At 38.9% G+C, this 27,133-nt stretch overlaps 1 protein-coding gene across 1 annotated transcript in view; it reads left to right on the top strand.

The window, feature by feature from the left end:
• The window catches only part of CPA6 (carboxypeptidase A6), an 86,281-nt gene that overhangs the window by 41,536 nt on the left and 17,612 nt on the right, over positions 1-27,133 (top strand). Inside the window, exons 3-7 of the mRNA XM_031503736.3 lie at positions 85-160; positions 13,329-13,453; positions 16,846-16,960; positions 17,872-17,973; positions 18,801-18,905. Coding sequence (XP_031359596.3) covers positions 85-160; positions 13,329-13,453; positions 16,846-16,960; positions 17,872-17,973; positions 18,801-18,905 — 523 coding nt within the window. The remainder of the gene's footprint in view (positions 1-84; positions 161-13,328; positions 13,454-16,845; positions 16,961-17,871; positions 17,974-18,800; positions 18,906-27,133) is intronic.

Below are 27,133 nucleotides of genomic sequence, written 5' to 3'. Positions count from 1 at the left end.
TACAGCTATCTGAACATAATTACTGTCCCTTTGTACTGCTGCAAGGAGTCTTAAAGTGCCAATTCAATTTTCTGTTATTGGCAGTGATAAAGTCATACGAGTTGTTCCTGAGAGCGAGAGGGAAACACAGATCCTGAAGGCTGCATTCAACAGGCTTAAGGTGAGTTTGATTATTTTCATCTTCTTTTTATGATCGTTTTTGAAGACTGTAGTGGATTCTCTGACTTGCCTTTCATTTGGCACTTCAAATTATTTTATTATCTGGAAAGAAGTCTTTGACCATTAAATTCCTAATTTACCAATAAAATAACATAGGTATTAGATTCATTGTGCCTGACAAATTTAAGAACACTTAATTCATTAAAGTGATGCAGGTGCCATACTTGCAAATTTGTTTTCTTTGCTCTTACACTTCTTGCTAGAATACATAGCTGCTTCATTATCTGCTCAATGGTGTAATTTAAGACAGTGAGTTAATTCAAATTGTGAACACAAAGAGCAACATGAAAAAGACTTCAGTTTAAGAATCTCTCTGTCAGAATAATTTTCCAGAGGCAGATGACAGAGTGTCTAGGATAGTAAGCAAAAATCTTTCTTCCCTGGCCTTTTTCTGCAGATACAAATGAAAAGCAACAGTGGCACTGCAGCAGTGCAGCACAGGAGCACTCTGCAGCATGCTGCTTTGCTGGCACAGCTTGCAGAGGCAGTCTTTCCACAGCAGTCTGACCCACTGTCTCAGAGGATGGTGACTACCTGTAAGCCAGGTCTATAGTCCTAAAAAAAAAAGAACTGTACCAGGCACTGTGGGAAAGGGATAGGCTGTGGGTTCTCTGCTTCCTTTTTCTCCTTTTTCAGGATTGAAGGCACTTGAGACAATAGTTCATGTTCAGACTCAGGTGTTTATTGTTTCTTATCAGTGTTACAGCCTCACAGCTGTGAGTAATGCAGTCTTTCATTAGCAAGGCACAAAATGGCTATCTCTTGTTATGAGGTCTTTTAAGGCTAAACTATCCAATTAAGAAATGAAACCACAATTATTTTCCCTTTTAGCCCAATAACTGATCACTCAAAATCTGCAATGCAGACTTTTCTGTCCAATTATAAAATACCACCCAAACCCATGAAGAAGAAGGAAGAAGATGGTAAAGAAGAACAACCTGTCTCCACCCTAAAACCCCCATCTTGCTTCATATTTATTACTGTATTCTAAAACCCCAAATTCTGAGTTTTCCACCCTGTGATGTTACACACTTCCAACCAACTAAACACCTGTAATCCCAGTGCTGTCAATCAATTTTGGAAGCCTCCTCCACAGCCTCAAGTCAAATGCAGTGATCTCTGCAGGTCTGTGTCTTTCAGCACAGAAGGTTTAAAATTCCCAGCACCTAGGGTTCCAAAAATAAGCTTCATTAATAGTCACCAAAACAGCCTAACCCTAGCAGAATGAGGGAAGTAACAGCTTAATCAATCTGTTGAGTGCCACAGCACTTAGAGCATGTGCAAAATCTTTGGGCTGTTCACTGCCTTGAACTCCAGCAAACTATGAGGCAATCTGTGATGTAATTCTGCCTCTGTTGTTGAATCCTTACATAAATGATTGTTTTCTCAGTGAGGAACAAATGAAGGTGCGTATAATTTTCTAGTCCAATAGTTAACATCTGGGATACAAGTAAATCAAGGCTCTGTCTGCATACCAAATGAAACAAAACTAAGATGTTAGAAGAGCTCTTACACCCTTCCATCTTTCAATTATGATGAAGCTTTCTTGCTAGTGTTTTTTAAAGAAAGAGAACTTAGCTACCTTAGCCCAGGAGAAGGCTTACTTCTGTGAATACTCCAGCAGTCAAGACATTGACACCTTACTAGCTTTAAGTAGGAAAGCTGAGGCTGTCTTCATCACATCTGCATTTCTTAACAGTGTGTTTGGTTAGTTCCCCATTCAAGATGCTGTTTTTGGAACCCTCATTCTCAAGACACCCAGCCTGTGCAGATGTTGCGTGAAAAATTTCAGTGTTCAACAGAGGCAGTGTCGTGATGCCATGCATTACCACATTCTGCACTGCAATGCCCAACACTCCTAAAGAATATTGTCTCATATTTGTTTCTGCACTGTTTATTAAGGACCTGACCTTCACCTGAGAATGTTACTGTAACACCCCAGAAAGGATACTTGTTTTACTCCCAATTAGGAAAATACAGAGCCATAAACCCGAGCAATACATGTGGAAGCTGTTTTTTGCATTAATTTCTCCCCCCTGGATGTTGGAACATAAAGAGGGAGCACATGTGGTTTTTCCTTTCTCCTCATATTGTAAACCCTGCAAAGCAAAGGGGTTACTCACCTTCCTGTAACTGTTTCTCATTACAGGGCTCCCTTAGGCTCCCAGAAAGAGATTCCTTCAAATCAAAGTGGGAGCAGTAGAAATTTGACTAAATAATGGCATACTGTAACTCTGAGAGCAGGATAATAAAATTTTGGCAAACTTCAGCAGAATCTGACTACTTAATTAGAAAATGATTGATTCTGATGAGAAACTAAGCTGAGGAGGTTGAAAGGAAGACTCAAAAAAGAGAGAGTGTAGTGACACCCAGTTTCATGAACACAGGCTGGGTTTGGCTGCATGTCAGGTCTTAGGGCTCTTCCATCTGCAGCTGCTTCACTGCCCATCTGCATGGGGTGGAAGAGACACCCAAGTGGATAACAAGTAATAAATATGTTAAACATTAATTTATCATATTTCCATCCCACAAAAAAGATCTCAAGTTATTCCCTCATGAAGAAGTGGATCAATAATGACACTCCTCAGAAATACCCAGTCCTTACAATACCAGCAGAAGTCAGTTGTGGCTGGAAGTCATCAGCCTCACTGGAGAACACTGTATTTGGAGTTGTGCAATTTTTAAGTCACCATGTCAATTCTCCCCTGTCCTTCCCTCCCTCCAAGACTTCCAGAGTTGAAATTCAATGGACAGTGGATTTATGTTCTGTTTTTTAAATATGAGCCTTTAAGCACAATGTTGATTATATGCTCTGGAGAAAATGGAAGACAGTGCACAAAAACCCCCAAAACCCTCAGTAGTGCAAAATAAGCTGCAAACAAACCCCAGATATAGTCCTGTTGCCGTCTTAACACAATATGCCTGACAAACAACAGAAATTTGAGCAGGAGTGTCAACAGAGATGTAGGAATTGCTATAATTACAAAGACTGCACTTTGGATATTTTCATTTTTGAGTCAGAAAACCAGAACTAGTTTAAAGACACATCTCCTTTGAATCTATTTTGGTTTGACCAGTAAATTAATACCAACCTGTTACATTACTTACGCATTCTATCCTCAAGGGGGAAATAAAGATGGAACCAGGATCCTTTCAAGATATTACAGTTTTGTAATGTTATTCAGAGTTGTGAAAAATTAAGTTTTCAACCTGAGTTATGCTATGACCTGATAGTATTCTCTACCATTGTCAGTATTATAAGAACAAGAAAATTCAATAGAAATAAAACTTGTTGATGAATTGAGTAGAATAGAAGCACTTAGGTTTCAATTCAGATGTGTTTCTCTACCCTGGAAAGTTAGTCTATTAGTGATGAGGTGTATTTCAGAGGACCAAAAGTTATGCTCTCTAGGAATGTCGGGATTAGTCCCCATTAGTCAAACAGGAACTGGGGTGCAAAAGTCATTTGGGGAGCCCAGTTTACCTCGGTGAGATCCATGCACAACATAAATATTTTGAATAAATTCCCAGGACAGTGCAAGCACAGAATAGATTCTGCACAAATGGATTGTATGCCTATTGCAGGATTTCTTTGCACAGAACAGACCATCTGTAGTAACAAGGCAAAGGGAACAAAATCCCTCCCATCCCAGGCTTCCTCCTCCTGTGGAGGGAGGTTTTCTGTAGACTTGTGGGGTTCTGTGCTCATTCCAGCCATTTCCTTTTGCCTTTAAATTTACACTTGAAAGGCAGAGTGACTTACCCTTTTCTTCTGACGTACATCTCATAATCCAAAGAATTATAAGAAAAAACTTCTCTCTGTTCAGTTCAAACAACCCTATGCTTCTGAAGGGCATTATCACAAAGAAGCTTGAAAAAATAATCCTGATGATCCTATTGCAAAAGCAACATATTTTGGTGTCAGGCAGAAAATAAAGCAAATGCAAAGATACCACTCCTTATTGTCTTCTGATTTGGACCAAGGGAAAAGAACCAAGAAGAAAATAAACCAGCAGTGAAAGAACAGCAATGTGTCATTTCACTCATTTTATTTTATCTGCCAGCTTCTTAATTACTGTCCTTACTCTCATTTTTCCTCAGTAGATTTTGTCATTTACAGTCTGCTGTAACACCAAGGCAGTGGGGAAGGAAGTGGTGAGAGCTCTGCCTTTTGCTGTGCTGAAGCCAATGACATATAATTCAGCAAGGTCCATCCTTTTTGGGAAAAGCACCAGACACCAAAAGAATACTTTCCCAAATGTGCCTCTACAGAAACTACACTGAGACATCCTTGAAGGATCATCTCGGAACTGGCTATATGTCTTGATGTATTTGAAGTATCTTAGAATGTGTCCCCAGTGATTAACCTGGACAGTGACAGTTGAGCCAAAACATAACCCACAAAATTCATATAAGAATTTAAAGGGCTACTGAGAGTTTTTAGTCAACATGGAAACCTTTTAGTGTCAAATAGGACTGCTCTTCTACCAATACCTAAGCTGTAAGGCTAATTCACACACCTTTACAGAAGGTGTAGTCCCTAAGAACATCTGAAACCTAGCATCTGGAGCTCCTTAGGAGGGATATTTGCCCCCGCTTTTTAAGGGAAAAAATAAAAAGAGTCCATATAATGCTTGGTGTAACAAATCCCTGAATTCTACCCAAATTGTCCAGGCTCTGCTACTGTATGAATGCCATTGTCTATACTGAGTGAATAATCGATAATGAATGTTTCATTCCACACATTTTACTTTTGTTCATGAATTGCCCAGTGGCAAATCACATTAGTCATAATCACTTGCTGAGTAATTTCCACAAATTAGTTTTGGTCTGTAGCTCCATTGCCCACAGTACTTTGTTATTAATCATTATTATAAATTGATTCCTTCATAGGCTGGTTCTGTTAATTTTGAGGTGACAGAATATTGCTTTTTTTCCCTGGTAGGGTGAACATAGCATGTAGATCTGCACTGCCAGTAAAAATAGCCAGCCCTACAGATAAAAATTTTTCTGCTGTGAGTTTTGTAAAGTTGCCTGAACGTGCATGTATTTAACCAATAAACTCAGCTACAGTAAAGAAGAAATATAGAAGCCTAAATATACTGAGTCAGATCAGCTGCATTCCAGCTCAAAGCAGCAGGAGGGGGGCTCTGGCCCTGACTGGTCTTGTCTCAGCCAGGCTGAGCAGAGCTCCCTGTGCCTCCCCACCAGCCCTTCACTGTAGGACTACATCTCTCCAGAACAAGTTCTCAAGAAACTCGTGCATCATGCATTACTGTATATACAATGGTTTCTTAGCGCAATACATGTCTGAGGTCAGAAGAAATGAGACAAGTGGGGAACAGAGAGCCATGCTCTTTTTTGAGGCAGGAGATAGCAGTTTCTGGTTTTTACTGAGTGGCAGAGGTAGGTAGCAGCTGGCAGAATGTGTACAGCAGTATCTCTTGTCTCCAGCATATTCCTACATCATTTCTATCAGTCTCTGTGGGGAAGAAAAATAAAGACCCTGGTAATTGTGCTTCCTACCAGCAGCACCACCCCACATGCTTAGACACATTTGGCACAGACCTTGTGTCAAAGCCCACTGGGGTAGACGTGACATTGAGTATGACAGAGATAAATGATGGTGGAGCTCCTGACTTGACTTTCATGGAAGATGTATAGTCTGAAAGTATACTATACATGTATGACAAGTATATTGCATAGCAGTGCTGAGGAACATTTTCATAAGGTGGTGATGGACTAATATGCAGCAAATACTTTGACAATTCAAGTGCAAACTCAGGGAATTATTTATTTTCCTAGCTATCGATTGCTGTCCAGCTTTAGATTGGCTGCTGTCTTGAATGTAATTCAAGACAGGTGCCAGTCTTGAATTTAACATTTTCTCTTGCAGTCTTCAGTGTTATAAATAATTTATCTTTTTATATATATACTACAAATCTTTAATCCTGACTTAGTGTTTAATACCAGAAATATCTTTTTGCAAGTTCAGTGTTCCACTCTAATAATTTTCAAATTATTGCAGTAATCAACAAATGAAAGAGAAATATTTAGGATGATAGTACCACAGTAACATTCATGTTACTGCCCATTCTCTGTTCCCCAGGCCTCCTCTTGTCCATCTGCCGTCCCTCTGCTTTGTACATCTCTCCAATGACTGCCTATTTTCTCCTACTCTTTATTGTTCAGAAGACAGTTTGAGGAGCCTGTTGCTGATTTATGAGCCATTTCATGGTTTTAATTCTGTTGGACCTGACTGACAGAAACAAATGTCACATTCCCAAGTGCTTTGCAAAGAAACGGGGATTTTCTTAGGTCCACTGATGCAACAGATTCTGTTTATGTGCTCTGGAATTTTCCTTTGTAAGTGTTATTTTTGAAGTAGCACTTCATTTGAGCCTTGAGTGATAACTTCTATTCCATTGGTGGTCTACAAGCACTTTTTATCACATAACGCCTGACTGGCATTGGGACTGTTTGTATAGGTAGCAAAAAAAACCTGCTCTGTGAACATTCCTGGCATAATAGAGTTAGACCACTCATTCTTCAGTAGTTTTTATAAAAGAAATTCCTGGGCACAGCCAGGCACTTCTTCAGCTTTGGGAGGAGCCAGCCTAGCAGGCCTTGAAGCCAGAACTCCATTCCCCTTTGTTTGTTTTCTAGCCCTTACAGCAGCTGCTTATCCATTGTAATTCCTGAATTGATCCTGTCATTGCAGTTCAGGGAATCAGAAAAAATGTCTCATAGGGGGAAAAGATCACTTGGCTATAAATCTGATAGTTTACACCTCCACAGGAAAATGTTTAAAAAGGCTTCAGAGGACAAAAGCCTGTTTGAAAATGTAGTAAGAAAGCCTGTCAGCCCAAGTGGAGCTATTCGTATTTGCAGAAGGAAAGAACTGGCTCAGCAGCCAGGACTGCCTGTATTTTACTTTGTACCTACAGCAAATTATGCTTTAGATGCTTTAGTTTTCAGTCTAGATTATACCCTAGCTCATGGTTAGGTTTCAAGTCAGATATTAGAATATTTCAGATACACAAGGAACATCAGGTGACAACAGAGGGCATTCATCAATATATCAAAATACATGTTTGGAAACCACTTGCCAGGCTCAGAAGGAAAATGTTATCGCACGATAGAGCAGAATAGCCCAGGTAGTGAAAGTATTGTCCTCACAAGACACAAAAAGCATGGACTTCTGAGATGGAAGGAATCTGCTTTCTCCAAGGAAGCCTCAGCCTGAGCTCAACAAATCATCAGCACACCCCCAGTGGAAGCAGAATCAAATCCAAGGCTTACTATTCTATTTCCCATGAGGTGCAGAAAAAACTGCAATTTGAACCAAGCTATAAATAGCTTAATAATAAACAAAAGAAGGGTTTGGCTATTTTTTAATGAGTCTGTTAAAGACTTTTTCACGTCTTTCAAATATACTTAGCTCAGTGGTATCTGTACTTGTAAGAACGGATATTCAGTTACTATGTAATTGGGTATGAGTTTTATCTCAGTGACTCTCTTGAGGAATAGCCTACAGGTTCTTTTCAATGTAGAGCCCTGTGTAAAATTATACTAGTGTAAATAGAATGGGAAGACCATTACTTCATTATAGTTCCACAAAGATTTGCAAAACTCAAAACTTCAAGCTGTGCATTGTTTATGTTCTGTTCCTGCCAGTGTTATGGTTGTTGCAATCCCATGAATCATTCCCAATTTATTGGCACAATTACTCTTACCAGCCTCAGTGAAAAGCAAATAAATACTGAAAAGTTAGAGCCAGTAAAATGTCTAGTGCACTCAATTGGAAACCTAAATTACTTTGCACTGGGACCTCCTTGTAAGTCCTTTTAGAAAGCACAGGGAATTCCACCCTGGATTGCCACTGGCCCATTTTGCAGCACATAAAGGGTAGCTGAAGCTGATTAGCAATCAGAACTGTCAATTAAGTTCCTTAATTGGCAGAAGCAAGTGAGGATGAAATCAGTCCTGGTGCTGAAAATATTTGCAAGGGTGAAGACATTCAAGAGGAGCAGTTCGGCACTTTCCAGGTAAACCACAGCACTGCTGTAATTATGCAGTAGTGTCAGAGTGAGCAAGAGTCATTCTTGCATGCTTCTTTCTTTTCAGATGTACTAACAGAAGTCTGAAATTCTGTTGCACACTGTGCACGTGCACACATGTAAGTGACTGTGTTTCCCACGTATTATGGGATAAAATCTCAGGTGGTCAGACCTCTGCTGGTATCAGTAAGGCTAAAGCAATTTCTACTTCTACTCTCTGCTTTCTACTATTGCATTTATAATTGAAAACTTATCTAATTACTTTCATGACTCCTTATGGTTTTTATGCATCTTCACATGTGTACATGGATATAAATGGAAAACTCACGTTTCCCATTTATATCCAAGAGCCCATGAGCAAAGAGCACCCCTGTTTTCATTATTGACTGCACATTACCTTTTACAAGAGATTCAGAAATGCCAAGTAATGGCATCATAACAATAATTATATTCTGAACTTTACAGTTGACAGCATTTCTCAAAGAAATCCATCCATGGTGATGTTAAGGACAAGGCCAGCTTTAGCACATCTATTGCTGGACACAACTCAGTAGGAATAAACACTGGAATTGCTAAGTAATAAAACATATAACAAAATTACTGTCTTCTTGGGGAATAACACAGATAAATCACAAGCTATTTTCTCCAGATACTAAATTTAAGTTATGACAAAGTTATTCTAGTTATTTTCATGACAAATATCAGTCATCTCTTTTGATTGATACATAATTGCAGACCTGATGAGAGCACTAAGCATCTTCCTTTGAGGCTAAATGGAAGAAGAAATTAAACATCTGCTTATGAAGAGGTAGTGAGGGACAACTGGAGGCTACTGCCCAAGAAAATGTCTTTAATTTCACAGACCAGCCTAACCCACAGGTTAAAGAAGCTGGGGATTTATTTCAGTGACTTGAATATAAAAAAAAAAGACTGTAGGATTTATGCAACCATAAGAGTGTTTGTGGGGAAAAACAGTGAGACTCTTTTCTTCCCAGGCTTCCTTTCCATGGGCATGAGATGAGCTGGAGGAAAACTGAGCTAGTGAATAAAAATCTTCCTGTTTTGTTTTCTCTCTTGGCAGAGCAAAAGAGTTTTCTGTACACCATTTGTGATATGTAGGATTATACTAATAATGTGTTTGTGTTCTCAGAAAATTATTTGCATAATTTTAACTTTGGAAGAAATTCTGAATCCTATTAGTTAAGCACCCAAATCTATTTAGAATATTTGTCCTTTTGCTTTATGCTGATTGTTCATCACTGTACTGACCAAAACCTAGAGACATGACTAATGAGTTCAGGGTTGCTATACCTTGGAAGGTGTCCAAGTAAGAGCTGATAGATTTATTTGAGTTGTCTTTGAGACCTCAGTTTAAAGATAAACTGCCTACAAAGAAACCTGGCTTTCCTAAGAAAAAATTGAACTACAGGGACTTTAATGGGACAAGTGAGGTTGGAAAAAGAACAGGCTGTTAAAAAAGACTACTTTTTATGTAGTTACAATTAATAATCTCTAACACTTTCTTTGTCAAATAAAGCAGTAATGTGTTTAAATGCGTTGGAAAAAGAGATCTGCCTGTATGCTCTTACATACCATTTTTTCCTCATAGAAAGTAAGTCAGGATGCTCATGCCTCCAGTGAGATTCTGAGAAAGAGCATTCTCTGGGCATCTGGGGAGCCTGAGAACAGATATTCATGGTCACACTTGAGTGGCAGGGGCTGAGTAATTGCTCTCCTGGTCCCAAGTCTGAACTTGCTGAAAAATCTTGCCTGGGCTCTGCTTGTTATCCAGAGGCTTTAAACATCCCAACACCTTTAAAAGGCAACCTGCTGCTTGAAAGACAAGAAAAGGTGTCCAAATAAGAGTGTTCTGCAAAGGACATGAGAATATTTAGGTTTGCGAGCATGCTTGAAAGCATATTGCTTTTCCTTTAGCCTCTAGATACCAGGTGAATTTTGAGGTTCAAGTATTTGGCTGTACACTGTACACAGTTTTGTAGGATTTCTGCATCAGTTTGTTTTGTAGCTGGAGAATCTTTCTCCCACCTAGCAAATCATACCACCCATACCACTCCATAATACTGTATAAAGTCTCATGTGTAGTGTGTGGGGTAACAATACCCCACCACAGTGAGTGAAGAAGGTAGGACAGCAATTAGTTTCACTGCCACTCACTAGCCAGCATAGCCCAGCATGGAAATCCAAGGCATATTTGTGAGAGGGATGATGTTGAAATAAGAGTGATGACTTCAATAAGACCCTCAGTATCTGTGGGAGATGCAATGATGAAGTGTCCTGAAGATGACAGTGAGTAGAGGGTAGGTGGACTTCCTCAGTCCAAACATGCTTGCTCTGAAATCCATTTTCTGTTTGTCAGTTTTTATGTACTTGTCACACCAAGGACAAGCTGACATCTGCAATATATATAAGATGTCTGTTGGAGAAATGTGCTTCTTGTTAAATGCTTTGTAAGGCAAAATCCAGCCAGTGACTGAAGTGGTATTCTGGACAGCACAGGTAATGTCTCCCAGAGAAGCACCAATTGTTTTGTTTACATTGGAAAGGATGAGAAGTGGGAGTCAAGGAAGCCAAATTATCCAAAGAGGGAACTGAGATGAAGTGGAATGATTTGCATGCTAAATATGGGATTTATTTGTCTCACTTCCAGGACAATGCCAGGAGTGAAATATTGCATTTTCACTGAAAGAGGATAGTGGCAATATGCCACAGATTTCATTAGTTAAAAGAAGGTTGCTTCTGCTTTTGATATTCACTTATAGGCAGTAATGTGAGGAACAAATAGACTACCTCAGAAGTTAAAGATCCTGGTGATGTTATAACTAATAGTGTGAATATTGGTTGGTTTATTCCCTCCATGGTGATGGAGAGTTTCACCAAAATAAATCCTGAGTAACTGTCAAGAATGAAGACATATTTCAGGTGTGTATCAGTTGCAATTTGTTGGGGAGTTTTTTCTATTTCACTTTTGTGTGCTTAGATATTACAGTTGGCCAGGAGACACTTCACTCTGTTGTTCTTAGCTTGTATGTAACAATTTGTTTTTATTTTTATGAAGATGGCTCAAGCTGAGCTGATTGATAGACTGTTACTCTAAGAACAACAAAATTACCCTTTCTGATGTATATTTTTTAGGAATGAATCTTAAAAGTCAAATACACATATGGCATATGTATTTTTAAAAGTCAAACACACATATTAACCATGTGGGAAATTACTCCTGTTGAATTAGGGGGGAATTTCACTGGGTGCCTATAAGTTATCAAAATATGAAAGACAGATAAACTAACAAACATAGGGTGTTAGTGCAGTGAGATGATCTTTATTTGTAAGCAGCATTTAGCACCATTTAATTCATGACTTTGGTTTCTACTGACCATCTGTCATAGCTGCTGTCAGCTTCACAAGCCCTGTGAACTTTGCCAGTCCTGGTGCTAGACTTCAAAAGATGCTGCACCCACCCACCAGTATGACTTGGATCCAGAGACCATATTGTGGCAGCATGAAACAAAGAGTGGTTTTGGCAACAAGAGGCTGGTCCTGTGTTTCAGTTCTGCTCCTTCCAAAGTAGCAGGCATTTAATTGGATTAACTGAGCTGAGGTCACCATTGCTAGAAGAGGTAGCACCAGGTTCAGCATCAGATGTCCTCTTAGAGTACTCTCACTCAGGGTCATTTGAGAAATGGTGAGAACTAAACCTGTCTTCCTGTAATCTCCCAGTTGCAAGACTGTTGCCCTCTTGCAAATGAGGTCCATACAAGACCAGGTTTTCAAATAGCTTCTATGGCATAAAAGTAGCGAGAAGATTTTAAAGTATAAATTATAAAAATCTTTTAAGATACCAGGAAAGCAGTGGACACTCATGAGCTGTATCAACAGCTTCATCAGTGCAGCCTGGCACAGCTGATTGCAACAAAACAGAAAAGACAAGACAAAAAAACCAAAAGACAAAGTTATCAAGCATTAATCCTTTTTAGATTTTCTTTAAAAAATGTGTGGATGTGTAGTCAGTATCAATTTCCTTCCTTGTATTCAGCTCACAAATGTATTTTTAAGGCCTGTGGATCTTGACATACCTCTTTGTCATGTTGATACAGAGATTTTTGCTGAAACTCCCATTTTTAATCTCCTGTGAATATCCAGAATCTCTGTAAAGGGTTGTGTTGACTTGTGTTCTTTCCACTGTCCTCACACTGGCTGAGGAGGAACTGTGCTCACCTCTGTTAAAGAGTATGTGCTGGTACACTATTTAACTACAGGTTGCAGAACACTGAGTTTCAAATCCTTTTGAAAAAGTGATTTGCAAATTTTCTTGTTTTCTTAAAAATTCATGTCTCGGTCTGAAATTTCCAAGTGTATTTCAGATTTGACAACAAAAGTAAGTAAAAATGGACAAGAAACATCCCTTACATATGTGCAGATAGAGATAGCACAATAACAATAGTGGTTCAGTAGCTATCATTTTTTACAAGATTGTAATAACCTGATTATCTTAATCCTGTTGTTTTGACATTTAATATAAAATTATTGCGTATTCATTGTCTTGGTGGCCTGTTATTGACCTCTGATCAGCTTATTATCAAGAATAAAGCTCGAGTATATTTTGCAAACAACACTGGTATGTGCTATGCTTTCTATATCTCTTTAGCATATTTTTTTGCTGCTTTAGTCAACACAGAAAATGCCTTGCAAAATAAAAAAGATTCGTCGACTTGATAGGAGTTAATACATTGGGAATGTATAGTAGTCTGAGGAGGTGCATGAAGCTGGAAATAGCTTTTGTTTTGATCTGTTTGAGGAGGCATATTCTGAACACTTCTCTGTTCCCATTGTCAAATCTCCCAGGAGAGCTGTGGTAAGCTGGACACAATCACCCCTCAAAATCTGCTCCGTTAGCATGGGTGTGGACCAGGACCAGCCGATGCAGTTGTGTTGTCTCTACCATGCCTAGAGGGTTCAAGCATGCCTTCTCCTGGACTTCCCCACCTACACTGAATGCATGTGAATTACAGGTTGGTTCCTGCACTACAGGTGGACTTGTGGCAGCCCAGCAGCCCCTTCCACATCGTCGAAGGCGCAGTCGCTGACGTGCGAGTACCGCAGAACACGACGTGGAGTCTGCTGCCCTTCCTCCATCAAGCAAACATCCAGTACACGTAAGCCTGCTCCACTTCCCGTGCCTCGCTGCAGAGAGGCCTTCGGGGCAGCTCTGCACCTACCACGCCAAGTGTGCTCGAAAATACGTTCCACATCACAGCAATTAGGCTGGCAGACAGCTCGCCATTGCCAAGAAAACAACCGCTTTAATGGCAGAGCAGCAAATCTCCCACAGGCAGGCAGCTTTAATTAAATGTCCTCCTTTGGAGTCAAGCTGAAGTGTTTTCAATATATGTGAAATCACATCTGTTAAGAGAGGGTTGGTAATTACTAATTCTGCAGCCTGCTTTGCCTCTTTCTTTATTTAGCATGAGCAAAGTTTATTTACAAGTGAGCTGCAAATGCAGAGGCAAAACTTCTGCATCAATTATACAGGAACTACTTCTATTATTCTCCATTCCTAGCGACCAGTGCAAGCCATACAGTACAAATGCAATACATTTAGTTTCACATATTATTTATAGTGCTCCTTAAAAAAACTCAAGGCAAATTTGGAGTATATTTATAGTGCTCCTTAAAAAAATTCAAGGCAATTTTGGAGTATATTTATCCTTTCATATTTATCCATACGATGTACTGGACAAGAGTAATGATCTTGTCTTTAAAGCCTTCTCAATGGTATACATAAGCATCTGAATAATCAGCTCATGAGTTCTCAAACATTTGCTGAACAAAGACCTACATGAGGTTATTTATAATTATTTCTCAGTGATAAAAGGATGGTGTAAATCATAATGTGGATGTATTTATATATGCATATGTATAGTACTCATCAGAACCCCATATTTATTATAACAGTGCTCTCTTCTTAATTAGTTGTTCTAAAAATACAGAAACAAACATTGGGAAATTAAGTACACAAGCTCCATAGCTGCAGTTCAGAGTGACTTTCATGTGGGTTCAGCACTGCTTTGGTTTTGTTTATGTTTAAAATCAAGATGGGGCTTTTTCTAATTGTTTTCCTGTGCTTATAAAAAAATGTTCCCTAATTACTGTGACCCAGCAGTTGTATTCACATCTGCTGCTGTTCCTGCTCACAGTAATCACCTTCAATGAAATGACAGAAGGACATTTTATATGTGTTATAAACACTCTGTACTTGAAGACCTCTGCTTGGATTGCAAAGCAATGTGCAAGCACAAGATCTGCCAGAGCAAAAGGTCTCTGCAGTTTACCTCAAAAAACATGCTACAAACACTGGATTAACCTTCCGCAGAGAAAATCTCTCTGACTTTTGGCACACAAGTTGTGCACTTGGAAGGAAACTGAACAGCATTTTACCAGGTCCAGACTTGTTCTTTGCTCTCCTTCTTATTCTCCTCGCTACCTGTTTTGGCTGGTCCCAGCCATTAGGAGCAAAACCCTGCAAAGCATGTGCTTGTCCTGACAAGCCTCCTGAGGTCTGTAACTCCACAAGAGCCAGGAGGATACACCATGAGAGAAGTAAGAGCCAGAGCCAGGGAGCAGCAGGAGCAGCCTGGCCAGGCACAGCCATGCCCACAGCACCGCTGGGGTGGGGACCACAGCCCTGAGCTGAACTGCAGCTCCACAGCTAAGACTGTTCAGCTCCTTTACACATGGCTGATGTTCACGATTTTTAAAAAAATATTTTTCCCCACACACTCAATGGAGTCAAATTTCTACATTCCTTTTGGAACTGGGAAAGTCTGAGCCAAACTCCAGGTAAAATTTCAGCTTGATGCAGTGATGCTTACCTGAATTATAACATATTTACAAAATCAGGAAGCATTTCAGCTTCCCTAATAATGACCAGCACTTTCCTGTACAATAGGCTTATCTCTCTTATGATTTGATTTCCTGACAAGATGGCCATGAGAACAAGCCAGGTATCAGATAAACTCTCTGCACCAAGTTGCCTCAGTTGTAAGTTTTTTGGTAAAGAAGCCACTTACATTGCACTCAGTCCTGAGGGACTTAAGAGCCTTTGTGTTATAAATACACGCAGTACATTGTCATTTACAAGTAAAGAAATATTATCAAATCTCATTTAGAATACAGATGCATAAGTTAGTAGAGTGAGCTTGATTCTGGTAGGTGTTTATACTAATCAGAATTCTGCAAAGCAGTCCAGCATTTTTTTAAACTATAAGATGCCCTAATGATTTGAATAAAATCACTCCTTTAATCAGCTTTACAGTACTAGTCTTATTGTATATATACCACGTCTCAAATCAAGACTATAATCTTTTAGTTTACTTTATGAATGTTGCTGATGTAAAACAATGTAATTCCTAATTACACAACTACTCAACTCATGCATTGGAAGATGAGAATAACCTTTACTTTGATTCTATATGCAGATAGACCTATTACCTTTGAGGCATCTGCTGTGCAGCTGAGTTAGGAGCAGAGTAAATTCCATTTCTTTCCATCTTTTTCCAATCACAGAAGTTAATGCCTATAAAAAATGTAAAAGGTTGACTGTCTTTTTATGGGAATGGTGAATTAGTGGCATGGTGATTACACATTGCCATGCTTTAGGAGAAGAGGGCATACAAGGATGACTCAGTTTTACAGTAATGTTGTTACAGATAGCTTCTGCTGCTGTCTGGTGGGTGTTCAGCTTCTTCATTATAATTCTTTTTAGATGTTTTATACATTATAATTTTGTATTTGTGTAATTTTTATTTTTCTTATATACAGGAAAGTTTCAGCTTACACAACTCTTCCTGCATTTTACTCTTAATGCAAAGAACCTCTCACTTTTTATGCAAGTATATTTAAATTTCACTTAGCATTTTTCATATTTTTCCTGAGTTATTTTAATAAAACTGGCAAAATACTACAGCAAAGTAGATAATGTAAACAACAAAGCTCACTTTAGATTTTTTGTTTGCAGGTTTTTTTGTTTCAGACAGAATGATAATGCTATGCTAACAAGTTCTTATTTTTTTAGTTTTGCCTCTACAACTTGTAACTATATGTAATATTTCATCCGCTCCCAAGAGAAAGTGTGTCCGTGTTCTCCTAAGCTTACAAAGATGTTTGAAATGGTTTGAAATCAGTTTTTGAAGATCCATGATCACATCATATAATTGGATTATAAAAGAAGACAGTAAATTTGCTCCATAAACAAACAAAAGTGGGTGCTTTTTCACATTGGCTACATTATTTACATAATTCTGTTTCAGTCATTTAACAAGCTTATTGTGTTTTTGAAGGCACTGTTACATTTCAAAGCAGCTGGAGTATTTATTTGGCAGCTTTTATTCAAGTGAGCCTGAAGCACCTATTGTCAAATGTAACAGATGAAGTAAAGTCAGGATGGTTTAACTTCTGCTATATTTCTTCTAAAAATTATTGTTGTTCTGATTTAGCTTGTGTACTCTTCTAGTTTTTCAATAATACCACTATCTTTTTTTTTACTTAGGATTCTCATATCAGACCTACAGCAAGCAATAGAAAATCAAACTGGAGGGAGGTCCCATAGGAATCGAAGGTCCCTCTCTGGGTATAACTACGAAGTGTACCACTCCCTGGAAGAGGTGCATTAAAATTAGTATTGTTCCTCTTATCTACTATAATGTTGTATTTAGTAAGGCTAAGGTTTCATTTTCTCTACAAGTTCTTGCTATCTGTCCATCTTCAGGAGCGTTTCCTCTTTAAAAATAGGCACTTCCTTGAAAAAAAAAGTATTTAATATTTGTATTCAAGGCTTATCTTTACATGTAACTATCTTTCAGAGCATCTGAGTTTTGTTTTGAAAGTAGGTCTTTTACTCTAGTTGAATAAGAGATTTCAGTGAGTGATTGGTCACACTAAGTCATTTAATGAAGCAATACAAGTAAATGCTTAAGTATTTGCACAGGAGGTACAAACATGTAAAAACAGATGCATACTCATTTCTGAGGAATACTGTCCTGGATGATGGCTGGGTAAATAATTCCTGTTGATTTTAGTGTGCTCATGTATACAGTTTCAGTCTTCACCAAAACAAAGTCACTAGGCTGAGCATGGAGAGTCCTGCATCATAAGATCTGGTGCCCACAAAACAAATACTGCAGGTAGCACTGAGTCCTGCATGTCAATCTGTTTGCCATTGTGTTCTGGCAGGCAGAAACATGGACCTTCTTTCTTCATTCCATTGATACTTAGTGGATTAGCCGGATCCCCATGTTTTTGATGGACAGCTTATGCATTCCAGTAATACCCAACAATGAAATAGAAAAAAAAAATCCCACGTGAAGGCTGCATCCAGCCTCTGGCTATAGAGCTATGAGTGCCAAATAAAGGTTAAAGTGTGAAAACAAATCAAACAAACAAGATAAAAAAAAAAAAAACTATAGGAAAATCAAAAAATAGAGAGAGGACTGAGAGCTGAGCCAAATAAATGCATTGCAGTTTCTTTCCATGAAATATGAAGATTGAAGCAATGGTTTTATTTTTGCATTTGCAGATTGAGGACTGGATGCATTATCTGAATAGAACTTATTCAGATCTTGTTCAAATGTTTTCTGTTGGAAAATCCTATGAAGGGAGACCACTGTATGTACTCAAGGTAAAGATAAAATCGTCATTAATGAGACTAAAATCTGGAATCGGGGATGGACACTGTTATTTATGTTACAGCATATACACCAGAGACACAGCTTAACAGTGTTTCCTAAGGATGAGTTGCTAAAATCTAAGTATCTCTCTGAATGTCATCTTTAATGAAAAAAAGAGGGGGAAAGCTGCAAAACTAATAGCCAAATCCTATTTACCTGGATTGCATATGGATGGAGAAAGATAACAGGACAAGTTCAATTAGCAGGATTTGGATTTAAGTGGATTGGAAAGCTTTTTGTTTATAGACAACTAGGAGAGCAGTTATGTTGGAGAGAGATCCCAGAGGACTGTGGAGCCCTTCTCAGCATGTGCCACAAATGCTGCTTCTTTACCTACTGACAAAATTTCAGGGCTGTGTGCTCTCAATATGATTAGGACCACAAATTAGAGAGTGTCAGCAAGATGCAAAAGATCTTACTTTCAATGTATTTTCCTTTCATCTCCTTCTGAAGAGTTCTGAAAATTTGATTCACTATCATGCAATTCATGTAATGTCATTGTTCCTCACCCTACTCAATATGATAATCATTCCTCATAAAAGAGGACTTTACAGATCTCACTTCTGCTACAGATTTTTTCCATAGGTTGACCTCATTATCGTGGCATACCTGCCTAACATTATCTTGGCTATACCTTTTAAAACAGTAAATTTGTGTTCCTTTATATGAGGAAATTCAAAATGGTTTAGGCTCTCTCATATTCTATTATTTTCTCATGACTGTGTTTTCACTCATGTGATGCAATCTCTTGGTATTTTGTGAATATTCACATTTCAAGTTAGGTAAAAGATCACGGCCCTACAAGAAGGCTGTCTGGATAGACTGTGGGATTCATGCAAGAGAGTGGATTGGCCCAGCCTTTTGCCAGTGGTTCGTGAAAGAAGTAAGTGTTTAAAATTTAGAGTCATACAGTTCTTTCTGTTAAGCAAACTTTTCATTTTTGCTGTAGCAGATGTAACACACTACTAATATGGAAAGTAACTAGCTATTATACCTCTCTTTTTAAAATTATTTGTGGAACACTTAAGGACTTAATAAACAAAGCTGTTAGTGACAGCCAGACATAGCTAGCTAGGTACAGGACAAAAATATGCCAGACATATACTGGCAGAGATGTGAAGATTTTATTCCAAGACCCAAAAGTGTGAAGATTTTCAGTAATTTTGGTAATTTCCCAGGTAAATCAGTGCCAGTGTGTACTGCTTCAGATCAGTTCAGCAGTATCTTTGTTTTAAGGACTTAGTTTAAAAGAGACATTTCTCTTCTGTGTAATTCCATAGGAATAGAAAGCTAAAGTCACAGAATCACTAAATAAAATCACAGAATTGTTTAGGTTTGAAAAGACCTTAAAGATCATCAAGTCCAGCTGTTAACCTAACACTGCCAAGTCCATCACTAAGCTGTCACCCCAAGTGCCACATCTTTTAAATACCTCCAGGGATGGTAACAAGCATTTCACTGGACAGCCTGTTCCAATATTTAACAACCCTGTCGGTATCCAAGCATCCAACCCAGTATCCAAGCCTCTCCTGGATCTACTTAAGGCCACTTCCTCTTGTCCTATCACTTGTTACTTGAGATGAGAGGCTGGCTCCCACCTGGCTACAGCTCCTCTCAGGCAGTTGTAGAGAGCAATAAGGACCTTCCTGAGCCTCCTTTTCTCTAAAGACCTTCAGTTCCCTCAGCTGCTCCTCATCACATCAGTTCCAGACCTTCACCAGCTTCAATTCCCTTCTCTGGACTCACTCCATAACCTACCTCAATGTTTTTTTTGTAGTGAGGGGCCCAAAACTGAACATAGAATTCAAGGTGTGGCCTCACCACTGCTGAATACAGGGGTACAATCACTGCCCTAGTCTTGCTGGCCACGCTATTCCAGATACAGGCCAGGTGTCATTGGCCTTCTTGGCCACCTGGGCACACACTGGCTCATGTTCAGCTGCTGTCAACGAGCACCCCCAGGTTTTTTTCCAATAGGCATCTTCCCAGTCACTCTTCCCTCAGCTGGTAGCACTGCATGGGGTCTCTGTGACTGAAGTACAGGATCTGACACTTGGCTTTTCTGAACAGTTGGTCTCAATCTGTCAATTTATCTACCATACTTCCATGATGGCAACTGTCATAGTTTTCTGCTGTGCAGTGGCTTCCAGCTCCTGTTTGTTACCCATCCTGTGTGTTTTGGTGTAGAAGTGCTTCAGGTGGGCTACTGATCTGAATGCCCTCTGCAGGGAAGAAGCCCTAATTCCTGCATGACTGGTTTTAGGCACTTCTGTGGTTTCTAACACATGAATACCCTTCTGTCTTTGCTGCCACATGTATCTCCATCCCCACTGGGATGGCAGACTGAAGGGCCTAACTAGAACAACATCCCTCAAATATCCGTGTGGTGCCCCCAAGTTTATCAAGCCTGGTTTTATCCTCTTCCACCTTCAAATCCAGTTTAAAGCTCTTTCAGTGAGACCTCTTAACTTATGATCAAAGATGGTTTTTCCCCCTTTGAGACAAGTACACCCTATCTCACTGGGAAGCCTGCTGTTGTGTCAACCAACCCATGGTCAAAACCCCAAAATTCTGCCAGTGACACCAGTCTCAGAGTCAGGGATTGATCTGCTGGCTGTTCTTCTTCATAGATGAATTTCACCTGAAATGATGAATTTCATATTATCTGAAAAGCAAGTGATTCCAATGTTTCTTTGATTCTATCTTATTTGGTTTATTCTCCCTTTATTTTTGATGTCTAGTTTTTAGTCTCCATACTTACCCATTTGCAGGTTTCAAATGAGAGGTGAAATCAAATGGAATTGGAATTTTGCTTCTAAATTGTCTGGTTCTGTTTTGCCCAAGGCAGCACACAATATGCCATGGCCTCCTTGCCAGACGGAGCTCGGCAGGTCAGAGAAAGAATGTTATAGATAAGGAAGAATAAACAACCTTGAAAAGCTGATCCTATGCATTCAGACTCCTTCTTTGGCTGCATGGGCTAAGAAACAAGGACTTTTACAATCTTAGGGTCATTCTGACACCGCAGACCCTGAGATTCTCTGTAGACTTTATAGCACGATATAGACTGTGAGTGTGTATATAAAAACTTTCTGGTTGTTATTAGATCTTCAGAGAGCCTGATAAGGCTAATTCTCAAATTATGTAAAAACATTTTCCTGGATTCAAAGTAGTCTCCACAGAGCTCCTTCAGACTACAAGAATGTACCACCTTTGTCTGCCCATCCCTTCTCAGAGCAGTATTTCAATCCAGCATTAAATTAAAAAGCATCAGGAAGAGAATACATTATGCTAACAGTCTCCATCATCATATTAAAATCAACTCGCTAAGGAGGAGAGACAAGATTATTAGATTGCTTCGTTTAGGATATTACTTTTCTCATTGTATGAATTAGAAATTTTTAGGAAGAACTCTGGGAAACCTGAAGGTCTTTCTGTGCTTGAAACTCTGCAATTCTTTTTTTCTGGCAAACTCTTCCCTTAAGACCTCTGCAACCTGGCAGCCCAGTTTTCCATCCTCCCTGGTACTTACAGGCAGTTCTGAGAAAGGGCTGTCAGCTTGGAAACAGATTTTTCCTGGCACGTTTGTTGACTCTAAGGAATAGCACCACAAGCCCATTGATTTAAGGCAAGCAAGAAGTAGTGCTGGATTTACATGATGTTGGCTTCTTTTCTAACACCATACATGCGTTCCTTTACTCTGCAGGCAGCCTGAAATGTCTAAGCAAGCTTTCACTTCTCTGACACTTATTTTTATTGAAGTATATCCACGTTCCTGTGTACAAGAAGGCTTTTCAGGCAATTTAGCTTAGGAAGAAAAACCCTATGCATGAATTTTACTTAACATTCAAGCCTCAGATCATGTGCCTCAAACTTTACCAAATAGCCCTGTTCAGTTGGGGAACCCTCAGTATCTGGCTTGCACCTCTAGAAGTGGCAGTTTCTGCGTGACAGTGGATTTGCTGGAAGCAATTGAAGAGCACCTCCAAAGAGTGGAGGTGCCACTGAGCAGCTGCTCATAGCTTTCTCCTGGGCATAGCAGCAGCTCCATGCTTTCTACAGAGAATCTGGAATTGTTCAGCTAAACTGGACCTGGCTCCCACCTACTTAGAAATGCAAAACAGACTAAAGTAGATCAGACTTGGGATGTCAGGAGGTAAGGCTAGAGCATGGAAAGGCAAGACGCTGCCTGCTGTGTAGACTTGTTCTGTATTTGGACAATTACAATCATTAGGGAAAAAGAAAATAATAACTAGAGGAAAAAATATAGAAAAGTTACATATTTAAAAGAGAAAGAGAATGCACAGGATAATACATGATAATATATTTCAAAGTACAAAAGCAGCCTACTCACATTTTGAAACAAATTAAAGGAGAGCAAATACTATGGTTTGGGGAGTTGTGGGTTTTGTTTGGTTTTCTGTGTGTTGTTTTGAGGGGTTTTTTTCCTTATAATCTACTCCAGAATGAGCTCTAGCCTTGGGTTTGTGTTCCATAGGTCTGATGTTAATAACAACATCACTGTTTGTTGCTGTGGAAGGCGCCCCTAAAAGTCTGTAGTCTCTTGGCTAAAGATAATCAGATGTTCTGTCAGGAGTAGCTGTACTGCTGGCCTCTGGCAAACCCGACCTCATTGTCATTGAATTTCAAGTCAAGAAAGGAGACACCCTGCACACAGGACCAGAGTTTTAGGTACCTGCTAATGAGACTCAGAGAAGTGTCTGCACCTATACTGTAGCAGTGAGGTTACAGTAGAATCCCACCCAATTTAAGCCTTACTCAGATGGAAAGAGATGGCAAAAGTGCTCTGAAAGTGGAAACATTACAAGACCTTTGGTGGAGAAGGGAAGCATGACAAACTGTAAAAGGAAACAGAACTGATTATATGTGGGCTACTTTGAAGGCAACCTTCAAATATAAATGAACCCAGAATTAGTGTCCAAAGCAAGAGATTTAGGAAAAAAAAAAAAAGAAGAAAGGTTTGTTAGCCTACAATTTTAAAAAGGGTAGATGGGATCTAATATGTTATTAAATATTATGAACTAAAATATACTCTGTTATGTAACTACTTTATGGAAAGCTATAAAAAAAGTAGAAAAGTCTACTTTTCTAAAGTAGACTTTAGAAAAAAAATCAAATATAACATGTATTTATCAACAATTAAAATAGCCCTCAAAGAAACAAAGATATAATAACTATAACTATTTTGCAAAAATACAATTACATATGTACATATGTTAAGTAAGAATATTTAGCTCCTATTCATTGAGAGAGGCGAAGTAGAATTCAGCTATCAAATTATCCTGACCTCAAATTTAGGATTTTACCATTTTTTAAAAAAATCTGAAATATGGTTCACAGGCTGCTATTCAAATTAAAATCAAAACTCGTTTCTGTTTCAGTTTTAGTGAAAGCAGATGAGGATTCCCATTACATCTGGTTTGACTTTCTTCCCTCTAATAAATGGTGCCATTTGATCCATTTCAATGATGTATAACCTTGAGATGTCTTTCATACAATATTTTCAGAAAACAGAGTAGTTGAGATGTGACTTTGAGTTGTGTTATTCTTTATTTGTGATGCAGGAATTTTCATTTCAATATTAGAAAATTCAAGAAATGCAATTAAAAATCTTCAAGAAGCATGCACTGGTTGTTCTTCTTGACAAAATGTCTTAAGACTCCAATGTCACCTGTAATGTCTATTACAATCAAATGCATCTCCCAAAGGACCTCAAATGGCAGGCCTCAAATGAAGGTGAAAATAGTCTCACACTTTGGAAATGCAGTGACCTTCACAACCTTCTTCTCCCATCCTCAACAATTATCACAATTATTTGAGTTCCCAAACTACTCAAGATTATGCATTTGGACTTCATCATGCTCCCAGGAAGCAAACATATAGCCCCAGAAAAAGAAATTAAAGGCTGAGGGCAGTTCTCAGAGGTATTTTGTTGTTTGTTTTTTTTTTTTTTTTTTCATTATGACATTGGTATTGATTTATTCCAAAACCAGGCTAGAACTCATTTTTTCACTCTATAATAATGAGCCAAGAGAGACACACATACTGTCTAAGAAGCAAAGTGGCAACATCTGCCCCCACTATTCTCAGCTTGAGATTGATTTATGAGTCACCTCGTGGGATGCATATGGGATGCATACTGCCAATTAGCCAGCCATTAGGCTTGTGGACCAGGCCCCAGAGAGCAGTCTTTACCAGGAATTTTGCAGCATTCGAGACCTCAGATTCTTCCTCAAGAATGTTTATGAAGTGTTGAGTGCAGCCAGCTAAAGGAGCAGCACATAGCCAGAACTCAGTCAGGACAGCAGTGCACTCAGATGCAGGGCCAAGCAGGAGACACAGACAGTGTTAAAAAGGGTTGGCTCTTCTGCATTGCTCAGGCCATGTAGTCAGAAGTCAATAAAGCTATAAGTATTCTTACTTTAAGATCTGCTGAAAGCCAGTGTAGCACTTATTCTACAAAATTCCACAGTCCATGTCCTGATGGATAAAACATCTGCAATATCCTGCATCGACAGAGCAGCACTCAGTCATTCATTCCAGTGTTGAAGCCCACACTGTCAGGAAAATAGCTTCCCTTTCTGGATCATTGCTGGGTCTTGCTGAGCTCCATCAAAACCAGGAGTCCTTTAGGATTTAGAAAATTTCTTTCCCTGTGTTATCCGTTAACTATCAGAGCCTTGAAATACTGCCTAATTATCAAATTCAGATATCAGTTTTTTCACCCACTTCAGAAATAGTCTGATCTTGGGGGAGTGCAAGATAGTTATGTGAAGCAATACAATAATGTTTTCTAAAGATTATACACTTGATCTATCACTTGTCAGCCAACTAAAGTCTTTTGAACAGGTACAACTGAAATGCTGTGTTCCCACATCCCAGGGTTTCAGACTAAGATTAATTCAAAGGATGCTCATTACACCTAAATTTAGTTATTTTTTGAGACAATGTGTTCCACCTGCTGTGATAGGCTTTCCATTTCCATTTTTTGGAGTTCTCCAAGTGGAAATTTTGAACCATAGAGGAAAGAAAGCAAGGACCTGGTTTTCTCTTCATATAAATCAGACATTTGTGCCAGTTCGTTCCTGGGTACATGTATGCCACTGTTCCTCAAGTACCTTTGACTGATGGCCCTCAAAAATCTGAAGAGCTTTTGAAAAAAGATGAAATATTCCAAAATGAATGAGAGGCATGCAAGGTCAAAACAAATATTGTACCTGTAGCTTTTTCCTTTTACCCTTCAGCTGGATGTTCTTTCTTTCCAAAGTCTGTTCCCTTCAGCTAAAGCTCTTTAGCTGATGTTAGCTTGAAATGAAATATTTGTTGCTCTTTATATAATTACATCCTCTTACTCTGTGGAATCTTCCTATCTGGGTTTTTCTCCAGTTGATCAATTTTTAGTTTACCCTTTGTTTAGGAGAATCAGAAGCTTCCCAGGGCTGTTTTATCCCCCTGCAGCCTCCTTCACAGGTGCCAATGGTGATGACACCACAAAAACTGGGTTTTTTCACCTTGCAGGACCAGTCATCTGGTGACAATCTCTCCCTGAATGTCTGCAGCTCTTTCAGTAAGCACAATACAATCCTTGGAGCTTCATTTTTATTGTTTACCAGATTCTAGTCTCCTCAGCTGTCTTTTTGACTGCCTAATTAAAAAATAAAAAGACTTATCTAATTGATCCCTATATATTCATTATCTGGAGGAAAAAAATCCATCTGTTTCATCCTGCTGTATCTATATTTGAAGCACTCAGCCTTACTTGTCTTTAGCTAATTCATGCTTCTCTGTCAGGAGCTTCTGCCTGAAACACTGTTTTTTCTCCATCAAGAGAGATCACCTCTTCCAGCCTCTTCACTCAGCACTTCATTCATCAGCCTTTCAGCAGCAAGAGGCACTGGTACCAATGCAAAATTTGTTTTATCCTCATGATTTTTTTTCCATCCTGCAAATGCAGTTCCTGCCTTTTGAAGTTCATGTGCAGTATTCACACCTACGTGTAGTAGTTTCTGCTTCTACTCAATGTCTCCCATTCCACAGCTGTTCCCTTTTTTTGGCAGCCATCCTATACACCACTTCTCTCTGAGTGTCTGCATCTCTCTAGCACATTCTTGCTACTGAAAATCTGCACCAATTCTGAGGGAAAGGGAACTAAAGTAGCAGTGAACACTGATCTGGGGTCTCAATTGTGGTGCTTTTGTTTTTGTTTTTTTTTTTTTTCTTTTTTTTTTTTCTTTTAATTGTTAAAATCTAAGTCAATGCCAAAACTATGCAGTGCAGTACCATGGTATCACCACAACGAGGCATGTGATGCATTGTTTAAAGGCAACTGTGGCAAAACATTTTTATGCTGTGAAGTATCTCTGTCTCTTTTGATCCATGGTGGAATTTCCCAGGTTTTATTCAACAATAAGGCAGTTTAGGGAAGGTTTTTTCCTTTACTGTAACAACTTCACGACAAAAATATATATTTATTTATTTATTTATTTATTCCAGTTTTCCAAAAGAAAGTACTGGGTTTTTTTTGTGCACTTTCAGCTACTCAGCTGCATCTTTCTGCCTATCCACAACCTTAAGAAAGCAAAAAGTGCTTTAATTTTGCTTGCAGCTATTAATTTTTGTCAGTGTAAGTAGATCTTGTTAAAAGAAAAGTAACACTGCAGTTGTGTTATGCCCGCAATAGGAATTCCTCAATGACACTTGCTCCTGTAAATCCCTATTGAAGTATTCATCCCTAGGACATTCAGATTCTACCCCCTGAAGGCTTTTAGGCTGTTGGATATGTTCTTCAAGACATGAAAAGAATTCACATTGTTGTTCCAACACATTAGTTGCCCTAAGGAAGAAATTCTGCTCTGTATTTTAGCAGTCCACTCCTGTATGATGGTACTGAGTAATTAGGGCCTCAGTAAAACTGCTGATATGCAGAAACACTACTGAGCATGAAATAGGACTGTGAAATAAAATTCCATATGGTGGACAATTTATTTGTTCCAGAAATGGAATTACAAGCAATTGTTTGTTGTCTTAAGTATTTAATTGTGTCTCAAAAATTTAATTAAACCTTGTATTCAAGTGAGTTCTCTTGAGTTT

Source organism: Lonchura striata, chromosome 2 (genome assembly GCF_050655825.1).
Source record: "Lonchura striata isolate lonStrDom1 chromosome 2, ASM5065582v1, whole genome shotgun sequence".
Lineage (NCBI taxonomy): Eukaryota > Metazoa > Chordata > Aves > Passeriformes > Estrildidae > Lonchura > Lonchura striata.
Note: the sequence above shows the minus strand (reverse complement) of the source record. Positions and strands in the feature narration are given on the sequence as shown.